Source organism: Cyprinodon tularosa, unplaced genomic scaffold, assembly GCF_016077235.1.
Source record: "Cyprinodon tularosa strain WSP-4 unplaced genomic scaffold, ASM1607723v1 ctg39, whole genome shotgun sequence".
Classification (NCBI taxonomy): domain Eukaryota; kingdom Metazoa; phylum Chordata; class Actinopteri; order Cyprinodontiformes; family Cyprinodontidae; genus Cyprinodon; species Cyprinodon tularosa.
The window spans coordinates 271291-282615 of NW_024039107.1; the positions used below are offsets into that span (position 1 = coordinate 271291).

Sequence of the window (11325 nt, forward strand, 5' to 3'; positions counted from 1 at the left end):
TAGAGGTAAACACTTTTTCACTCAAAGGTTACATTAAAGACTCTGGACGAGCAAGCTTTTAAAGTCACAAAAAGCTAAAACCTTTTAATAAAGCATCTACAAGCTTGTCCAAATAAAATCGCAATGTTAGTTAAAAATTATCGCAATGTAGATTTTTGGTCAAATCGTTCAGCCCTAGCCTCCACAAAGCTTGAAGTGGACGTCCACCTGATAAATCTGCTCAAAGAGCAGTATTTCAGACTGCCTGGACCTACGTGGTGTCGCACAATAAGCCGCCCAGCTGGAAACCGTGGTCACATGGAACCGTTTTGTATGTGAAACCAAGCGGCCTCTTGTAGACGAACTGAGTCAAAATGTGAAAATATAGGCTTGTGTTGACATCTTAATCAAAATGCTCAAGTATGAAGTCTCAAACGTCCGCGGACAATGCTGCAGACTGCGTCCAGCTGATAGTAGGCGCACGCTAAAGGCTAATTTATGCTTCTGACGTTCTGTTCTGCGACCGTCGTCCCGCACCTTAAAAAAAATCCTGACTACGCGTCTGACAGTCACAAACCCGCACAGACCTCAAGCAGAAGTGCGCAGACAAAAAGCAGCTGTGATTGGTCGTTGGTATGCCTTTCCAGCTGTCAGTGTGGTCGTCCTTCTCGATTCGGTGCCGGGGCGCGCCATTTTTAAAAACCGAGGAACAACTACAATGGACAACTACGACGAAAGGTTAAAAGAGGAGGTTCAGAAGTACAACCAATGGTACGATGCCTCACACAAATTATATAAAGATGCCAAGGTCTCTGCCAAAACAAAGTTCTCATCCACCGAAGTTCTTACGAGTTCTCGAATAGGCTACCCGTTGCGTTTTGGCGGTTAACTGCTGTGCGTCCCTAGAAATTCCACACCGATGGCGCAGAAGCATACCAGCAAGACTGGTTTGCGACCGACTCAATGGACATTTGATGTGTGCGGTTGCAGAAGTCTTATCTGCCCTTGAGCCCGCATGTGTTGTGGCCTTTATCCATGGAGTCAGACAAGTAACTGAAGACCGACGTAGGATACAATTTATGTGGATAAAAGGGAGACTGTTAGCAGTTTCTTTTCACTGTTGCCTCCATAAAACAACTGAAATACTGGAAGCCAAAAACTTTTCCAGAAATGGCTACCAATATGAGTCATCAATCAGAATACTGCCAAAATTGAAGTCTTATTATCAAAAACTATGGTGAATGTACTGGGCTCTTCAATAAATCACCAGGTAAATCTACAAGATTGTGCCATCACTGGATTAATCTTGGAAGGAAACCTTGTTGCGTACTCATGCCCAGGTTGATGTCATCACACCTCAGCAGGTTCGGGCTGCGTTCACAGCTGCTTTCCTCACAATTTGTCAACACTTTATTACAAACTGCTCGACTTCTGAACTTCAAATGAAAACGGCTGTCGGCAGCAACAGGCCTGAGCACAAATGAAAATAAAATAAAACACGGGGAAATATCTTGTTGAATGTAAAGTATTCAAATACGTCTTCCTGTAAAATAAATGTGGAAAAAAAAACTTCCCCCTCTTGTTGTAAGACATCTGCTTCGAATAAAAGTCGGGTGCACAACGTATCTGAAATCAGGGCGAGATGACTATCGCTGCATTCCTGACGGCGTTCCCTCGCGAGAACAATGAGCAGCCAGTGTTGTTGCTCCTCGTCTTATCAAGCAGATCGGTCCTGCAAGGGGCGTGTGAGCTACAGAAAGCTCTGCGCGTTATATGGGAGTGTGTGTGTGTGTGTGCGCTTTAAGAGCTGAAGAAATACTCTCTCCTGCACTTGCACAAAGGCACTTTGTTTCTGACAAGGCAACAACACCTTTGCAGAACAATAGAAACTAAACACCATGTTCTCTCCTGCAGTTATGATCCAGGAACAACGGCGGGATCATTTAAGCCCTGCTAATATCAGAAAACCAGACACCGAAGCCAATAAAACGCCTGAAACTCAACACTCCAACAATCCAATGCATCACAAAACCACCAAACCTATGATCTTTAAACATTAAGGTATAATCTGTTTATGATGTAAGCACAAAATCAAGGAGGAATTTATAGTTTTTTTTTCTCACAAGGTTTGAGGAAAACATTAGAGGCCTTACTGTACTAAGTTTTCTGCTCTCTCAGTAAAGGTCAAATCAGGCTTGATATTGATAAACACCCCAGCTCTGATCACCCAATCATCGCCTCTTCATTTTATAACATCAACTCCTAAACACAAGCACTTATTTTGTGGTGTTTACGGTTGGAGAAAGGCTCTCTTCAGAAAGCTGAAGGCCTGATTTCCATCACATGTCAGTCATGAGAGAGAGAGAGACGCAGGGAGACGCTGCGTCTGCTGCAGCTGTCCCATCACTTAGCACGTTACATTCACGGCGGTGTGACCTCACCACAAACCGAAACTACACACAAGCTCTTATCCTGCGCCGACATCTAACCGCCCTATTCCACATGAACCCCGTCCGCTCGATCCAACCGGCACCTGAAACGGGAACATGGCCGATGAGTTCTGATATCGGCGTCGATCGATGTGCAACCTCAGAGACACGCTGCAATAAGAGGGAAATAAAAAAAAAAAGCTGCTGACCTAAATCCTCTTTTCATGACTAATTAAGCTGTTTTTCGGCACTTCATGTGTGTCTGTGGCAATTAAAATACCAAATAAGTATTACTAAAATGATGCAAAGAAAGGTTAAGCCTGATTTTAATGTGGGTGAGCTTTGTGGTTGCAAGGTTGCTGTGGGTTAGCCGCATTAGTTCACAAACAATGAAAACCAACAGAAGTCACGTGAGGATTTGATTAAAAACATGGTTACACATCCGTCTGCTCAAATGAGCAATCAGACTCACCCTGAATAAAGGTGCTAAGCTAACTAGCATTAATGGGAATGCCCTCAAAGACATCTTATATAAAGGATTAGTCTCTAGATCCAGTTCAGGGGTGCAGATTTGACCACCACAAGCGTGCACGGGCAGAACATGCATGCTCCTGATTGCATTCGAACCCAGCACTGTAATAATCTCACTTCTTTATTCCAGTTGTATTATGCAAAGCCGCTTTTTGGCTCCTTTCCAAACAAGTTAAAACACGGAGCTGGATAACTGACCTCAGCTTAGACATAAAGATAACGCAGCTCATAAAGTGCTGGAAAGAAAACAATAGCAGTATCTGACCAAACAGAATACAACACTATCATTTATGAAAATATTGGATTTCATGGGATAACGCTGAAGATAAGACACGGTACAGCCTGGATAGCTGGCTTTAAATTCACTGTCCTTCACATAAGAAATGGCTCAGCAGACAAACATTAATGCCTAAACTTCTCTAGTTTAGACATCTTCCATCACTTCCTGCTTGATGACGTCACAGAGTTGCTGGACGACGGAGACCTGATGCTTCTTTACCCTCAAGAAAATCCTTTTTTTCCAGGTCCTAGTCTACTGAGACATTATGGACGTCGGCTGCTTCTGCACAGACCATCAAATTGAGAAATTGTAATTGACTAAACAATTAACTAAAGGGATACGCTGCAATTTTGAAAAAACAAAAACAAATCATGTTTAAAACACACGCTTTTTTTTAGGGATTTCCCAATCAGCATTTTAGGCCTTAGATCCTGATCCTTTTAACCTCAAATCCGATCCGATTTTGAGTCCTGATCCGAAGTTAGTAAAGAAATTTATAAAATTCTAATACATTTTGAGCAAGTTGATAAGCAAGACTTATAATGTCATCAATAAGCATTACTATTATTTTTGTAAATCCCATCAAATCTTAATCTTACAGAGAACTAAAGGTCACATCAATTTAATATTTCAGTGAAAAGTAAAAAGTAAAACAATGACTTGGTACCGTATGGTTTGTCTTTTTTAAATCACAAGCTGCGGGATCAATCCAGTGTGCAGTGAGGTTCAGTAGGGACATCAGGCAAACTTCTATGCTCCAAAAGTCAGTAGTGAAACCAACAACAGTCCGATTCTAGTGACTTTGTACCGTTTCTTTAACTTGCTGCGGTATGGCTGTGTCGGGAATGAAGTGTCTCGAGGGCAGAGCGTAGAGCGGGTCCCAAACTTCCAGCTTTTTATCGTCATTATATTGTCACAAGTACAGCGCAACGAAATTCACTCTCTGCATTTAAACCATATCCTTGGGGAGCAGTGGGCTGCCATTTTTGGCATCCAGGGAGCAGTGTGTGGTTGAGGGTCTTAGGAGGGGGGGTTCAAACTCACAACCTCAGGATTCTAAGCTCTATTCCCAAACCACCAAACTTCCAGCAGACATCTAAGTCCGACATTCTCCTCTACTGAGAAGGGCTGCTGGTCAAGATCTTGTTTTGGTTGGAGTATTGGTCTCTCCTCATGAAGTCAAGCGTTTGTTGCTTTGCTTTAGCAACCTTTCCATCTGCCTTTTCCTCAGATGACGCTAAATGTAGCTCTGCTGCTACCTCCGCTTGAAATTGCCATGTTGCAGAAATCGCAAGTAGTTTTAGGACAGTCAATATTTTACTCTCGAGAGTGCAAAATATTTCCACACTTCTCCCATTCTTGATTTGCGCTTCCACGGAGGTTTGCATTGCACAGCTACCATCAACTGTAACTAATGCGACTCCTCGGCTAATGCAGCCGAGCTCCGAGCACTAGAAAATTGTAAAAGACTGGACCGATACGATCTCGAGATTGGGACATCCCTACTGTTTTCGCATCAAAAAGACGAAGAAGACCGGAAGTAGTTGGAGGATGATGGCGCCCACTAGAGTCGTGATTGAAACACGGATACATCACATGTGTTTACATCCAATGTTGCCATGTTGTTTTCAAGAGGTATCACATGATTCACGATTTGTTATTTGCTCAAAATATCGCAATTGTGAAAAATGTGTTTATTCTTACGGGGGGTTAAACCATTAACAGCTGCCGATATATCTGGATTAGGGGTGGGTATTGCCAAAGAAGTCACGATTCGATTTGAATCACGATTCACAGGCCACGATGCGATTCTATCACGATGCATCACAATACTTGAATTATTGCGATGCATTGCAATATTTTCTCCTCCATGTTTTGTTTTTGAATGACTCGGCGCAGTATCCCGCGGCCAGAAATGCTTGTGACACAAGGCAGCGTGCGTCAACACATCCGCTGCGTCATCTACTGGACTGGAAGTTGTATTACACTTGTTTTTGGCTGATGATCGCCAACCATTCATGCAATTTTATTTATTTATTTTTTCAAATTAATAATCGATACTTGGCGTCAAGAATCGATGCAGTAGATCACGAAAATTAGAATCACGATGCATCATCATGAGGATTATTTTGCACACCCCTAATCTGGATATTTGTGTATATTCAAAGAAACAATCAAACTTCTTTAAAAGGAAATTAAGAGGAAATGTTGAGTTAATAACAGAAAGAAAGCATCTTAAAGCAGCGGTCCCCAACCTTTTTTGCACCACGGATCGCTATATGTCAGACAATATTTTCACGGACCAGGCGGGGGGGCAGGGAATACGATCAAGTAAAATGATACGACTGCGGCTGTAACCGCAGAAAATCACGCCTCACAAAGATACGATGTTATAGATAGGATGAGTCTTAACCTGTGTCAAGAGGCACAGATGCACCGAATTATGTAATTGGGAGAGAATACCGCAATTTTTTATATTTTTCAAAATAAAACCTCACTCAAATTATAGATATATATATACTTTTTTCTGTGCCACAATGACCCACGGACCGGTGGTTGGGGACCGCTGCCTTAAAGGACAGTCTGCCTACAGCCTTCAGCAGTTCTGGAGTGTCTATATATGATTTGCCACCTTAAACAATTCTGGAACAAAGAAATCTCTACTGGGACGTCCCCAGTTCCTCATATACAAAGATTTTACTTTTGTAAAAACGAGTTAGAGTGAGAAAAAAAGATTAGTTCTTAATGTTGTCAGAGAGGAAGTGAATGAGCAACCTTTAAAATATTCAGCTGCTGTGATGAATCTGTGGGAGGAAGCGAACCAGCCTGCACAGAGCCGTGACTTCAGCCTCCAACACGTCTGGGATGAACTTTCACACCAGATACGACATCTGTGACCTCTACTTATTATTAAAGCTGCCTCAACGCTCTCGCCTTTCTGTAACTGAATACAACTTATTTTCCTGCTTTCTGGTTACATAATTCATCCACAGACATCGGCACCGATGTAAATGTTTCCACTATTTCCTCCAGTCAGAGCGATTGAACACATAACTCGCCCAACCAGCTCCATTTCCCTACAAATAAAGAAAGATAAACTCTCTGGGAGCCACTTTTTCAAAAACCCGAATATGGCAGACTTATGCAACGTTTGCGTGACACAAAACTATGTTAATTTGAGTCGAGGGAGGGAGGGGGAAAAACACCCCCCCACCTCCTTCAACAAAACACACAAAGACATAAGGAAAGACAGGAAAAAAAAAAGTATGTTGTGGCAGTCAGAGGAGGAGAAAAAAATGGTGAGTGAGTCTCAGATTACGCCATCCTCCCGCTCTCCCTCCTCCCTCGTGGAAACATTGCGTGAGAGCGCTCTCGCTGCACGTCCTGATTATGATTAATGCAGGTAGCGCCACACACACAGTCAGACCGGGGTTCTGCCACGGATCTCCGCTCACACTGTTTCGGAGCGGCTCGCTTTGGGCTCTGGTTGTGTTAAAAGTTGAAATAAAAACTGGTTGTTTTACAATAAAGGAAACAGAGTGGGTTAAAGGAGCCTCCATATTCTGAGACAGCAGGAAGGAGGCTAGAGGACGGCTAAAAATGGCTTTTATGACGCTCTGAGTGGCTTATGTGGTTTTATTTCAACAGAAATATCCTTCATATCCACACTTATAGACTGATTAGGATCAGGGTCGCCCAGACACCTAACCTGTTGCTTAAATTACAGAACGGGTGACTTTAAACTTCATCCAGTTCAAAATATTAGCTTTAAGAACTTTTTAAAACTTCCTGAGCTGCTTTAAAAACCTTCAGCCACACATTTTAAACTAATCCTAACTGTGCACTAGATGAACATGTGAGCTCCGGATAGCTCTTCTGAACATTTAAAGCTATATATATACTTATAGAAATATAATTCCGACAGAAAATACAAATCAGAAATACACAATTTTAAACAAGTTTAAAAAAGAAATTCTCTCTGGTGTTAAAACTGACGGACGATCAGGTACAGAACAAATTCAGTTTGTTTTCTATCACTACTACGGTGGCCTGTTAAGTCCAAAAAAGGCTGTGTGTTGTGAAGTCGGGGCGGATAGAGGCCGGTTAACCTTCACACCAGAAGCAGACCCCACCTCAGTCACTTTGCGCCTTAAGAAGTGGGTTTCATTTCAGCAGCTGTCTACAGAAAGTTTGCGCAGATGTGAATAAATAAGTCAGTTTTAACAGGACCTGATATCTAAATAAGGCTGAAAGAGGCACAGGTTGCAGGAGGGTCCATCGCCTGCTGATGGAGGTCAGAGGGCACAGAGGTGTCTTCGTACGGCAGCCATGCTTCTGTCAGTGTGTGAGCGACTGTATGCCGAAAGATATTACATGGAACTTCAGAAGAGCCTAATTTTACTCTGAATAAGTTAAATGGTTTTACATTGAAGTATAAAGACTGATGAAAAATATTTACCCTTTAACCGTGTGACTCTCTTTTATGAAATGCTTTAACCCACAACAGAGACACTAAAACATTGAATCTTAAAATCCTCAGAAGAACTGCACAAGAGTTTAATCTGAGACTCTACAGGCTGGATTAAAGCTGGAATTTAAGACAAGACAGTTAGGAAAAGACTGGACAAGGTGTCCTTGGGGTGTTTCAGCAAAGTAAAAAAGACAAACACCTAGAAGCAAGTGGAAAGCATGGTGGTGGAGGAGTGATAATGGGGGCTTGCTTAAGCTCAACTATAAGCTCCGCTTAAAACCAAACTTAGGCTGCGTTTACACTGCAGGACGTGATGCTCAATTCCGATATTTTTTGTGTTGCTGTTCACTTTTCCAGATATATGCGACATACAACGGTACAGTAGAGGACGCAATGACATCACAGGCCAGCGTGCTCTGTGTTTACTGAAGTAAACATGGACGGTAGTGCCAGAGAGCATCTAGCGATCGTTCCCAACCATAAAAACTCAATCTTTTCAAGATGATTAAAGATAAATACTGCTCTCCGGATCATCGTCCGCCATGTTTGTAGTTTTTCTTGCCGCTTCTGCGTATCAAGACCCAGAATAGTGACCACTGTCCGGTATTAATGGAGTTCAGGTCGGATAAAGACACAGGTCGCGTTTGAAAAGAGCAGATTCGTAACGGATTCAGGACCACATAACCAAAAATCGGATCTGTGTTGTTCAGGCAGCGATAAAAAGATCAGATCCAGGTCGCATACGGGCCAAAAAATGGGATTTGGGTCACTTCAGGCTGCGGTGCGAACGTAGAGTCAATCTGAGAACATCATCCAACAGCTGGAGCTCATCAACAAAATGATCCTAAACAAAGCAGCCAATACTACTTCCCACCATGCTGTTATGTTGGGTATTAAAGGGGGGGGTGACATGTTCAGCTGTGATCTGCTTGGCAGGAAAAATGTGTCAAAGCTGTAATTGTGAGTAAAATCATTTGCACTATTGGCTTCCTGAGACAGCGTCCCATTTTATGCACTTTACTATGTGAGTCAACTTAAAATCCAGCAGTTTGGGCAAAATAAACTGTACATAGTGTTTGTTCTGTTAATCCCTGTTAGCTTATTTGTTAATCCTTATATTTATATGTAAAAAAAAACAGAAATGACGAAGCATTATTTCAGGTTTAAGAATGTAGATGGTTGTCAAAACGGATGCAGGGTCAGGTAAGTTAATGAGCAACATGATAATATTGAAAGAGAAAATATGTGGACAATGTTGCAGTAGAGCAAAGAAATGTTTCTAAACGTGGGCGTCAAGTGTTTCATAAAGAGGTCAAACAGGTCTTAAATCTCCTGATACTTTCAAAAAGGCACAATGTTAACATTAAACCAAATGGCTAATTGGCTGTGAATCCATCCTGGAGAGAAACATCAGCTGTGCTGCTGCCATTAACACTTTTGTTTATAGATGTTGGAGATCGGCCTGTTTTCCAGTGTAGTCCTGTTTCTCTGACTGTGTTTCCTGGACGGGGCCGCCTTTTACAGCTGCTTTTTGTGTCTCTGCTTCTGTCTCCTTGAACCCCAGTCGACCTCAGCAGATGGCCGCTCACACTGAGCCTGGTTCTGCTGGAGGTTTCTTCCTGTTAAAAGGGAGTTTTTCCTCTCTACTGTCGCTACAAGCATGCTTAGTGTGAGGGATGCAATCAGCTGGTTTTCCTTGGATAGAAAACTTTGAATCCATCTGACTGCATGATCTGGTTGAATTGAATCTGTAAAGTGCCTTGAGATGACATGTGGTGTGAATTGATGCTATAGAAATAAACTTCTTTAGATTTATTCTTAAATTAGGTTTAGAGACCCTTCAAATGGAGAAATCTGTAGTAAAACCAGTAGCTAGAATAACAAGACTGTTCTCCATTAAAATGCAGAATTGCCCCCAACCATAAAATCAACAGGATAATTTTTATTTTTATTATTTTAAGAGACTTAAAAAGTACTACAAAGGTTATTACAGGCTTATTACTGTGTAATAACAGGCTGTACACCGGTTTGGATGCGTTCACACAGCTTTGTGCTGCACCTTGCTTTGAGAAAGCAGAAAAAACACAGATTTACGAGCAACACTGATTAAAAAAATACACGAATAACTCATAAAACTTCCCTTATTCAGGCGCATAAACATGCAGGCGGGCATCTAAACTACTTTAAGTTTGTTTAATGGTTACCAGTAAAGGGGCTGCAGGCAGACAGATAATTATTAGCATAATATCAGTCTGTTATTCGGTTTACTTACGTTTTCTGCACCGGCTTCTTCCGTTTCTTCATGGCGTACTGCGCGGCGCTCGACATGACGAGGCGGAGCGACAAAGTCCACAGAAGAACAACAGAGGCGTTATTCCGGCTTTATTTACACCTTAAAACGTCCAAACCGGTTCGGAAGAGGCGAGTCCCTCCAAAAAACATTAAAATTAAAGCGATAATAACGAGGAGAAACGCTAGAACCGCAAAAAATCCTCTTAGATTTTAGCCGTTGAAGCTCCTCTTGTTTTTTTGTTTTTTTCCGGACTTTTTTTCACGAGCCTGAGCTGGTTTATTGTTAGTAAACCGGATTAACTTGAGGTGTTTGAAAAGGGTGAAGGTTTTCACTCCGGTGTCATCTTAAGGAAATCCAACATGGAGCAGTTAAAATAAGTTTCCCTGGGAAGGTTTTCCACAGCGCCGTCCTCTCGCTGCTGCCGCGGCGCCCCCGGTGTGATTTGACAGAGCGGAGCAGGAGGGTTTGTGTGTCACTGTCAAGCTAGGGCTGAAATATTTAAGGTAGACCGAGGAGAGCCGCCTACTCACACCAGCGGGGCGAACTCTCAGGAAGACCTTAAAAAGAGTTTTATAAGAATCACATTTGTGCAACTGTTAAATTTCACTAACCTATGGGTTAACAACCGCTTTGTCGTTTACTTGCTGAGCAAAATGACTCATACTTTTTTTTTCATAATAAGAAAAAATAAGATATCCTATGTTACGCATTAATTCGTGTTTTTCCCCCTGAAATGTTAAAATAATCATATTTTATATATTAAGGATAAGCTTAAATACGAAAAGCAGTTTTCTAGTTAATAGTTTTTTGTTTTTTTCTTCGTTTTTTTTCTTTTTTTAACAGTGTCCAGGAATAGGGCCACTGAATTTTTATTAAAAGTTAACTGATTTTTAAATTCTTTTCAGTATAATATGAGAAAAAAGTCAGAATTATGACTTTAATCTCAGAATTGTGGATCTTAATGTATATGGTCACCATGAAGTGGAGCACTCAGCTTCACTGACAAAGATGTGAGTTGTTTGAGAGGGCCAGTAACTCACTGGTGGAAAATTAGGTGACTTTTTACGTGCCTGAAGGGTCCCCGGTTATGCCATTTCATTAATAGAAGAGCAGAAGGTGATTAAAACAAGAGAGCTAGTCTCTAAAACACACATGGCTACTGTTTGGTGCTAAGATGTTTGTTAGCTGTCAGAATTTAGTCAGAATTCTGAGAACAAAGTCAGAATTCTGACATTAAAATCAGGATCCTGAGATTAAAATCAGAATCTTGAGATCAAAGTCAGGATCCTGAGATTAAAATCAGAATCCTGAGATCAAAGTCAGAATCCTGAGATTAAGTCAG

At 41.7% G+C, this 11325-nt stretch overlaps 1 protein-coding gene across 1 annotated transcript in view; it reads right to left on the reverse strand.

The window, feature by feature from the left end:
* The window catches only part of LOC119791431 (aryl hydrocarbon receptor-like), an 80973-nt gene extending 70536 nt beyond the window's left edge, over positions 1–10437 (reverse strand). The window contains exon 1 of the mRNA XM_038297504.1: positions 9963–10437. Coding sequence (XP_038153432.1) covers positions 9963–10018 — 56 coding nt within the window. The 5' untranslated portion in view covers positions 10019–10437. The remainder of the gene's footprint in view (positions 1–9962) is intronic.
* Between the last annotated feature and the right edge of the window lie 888 nt (positions 10438–11325).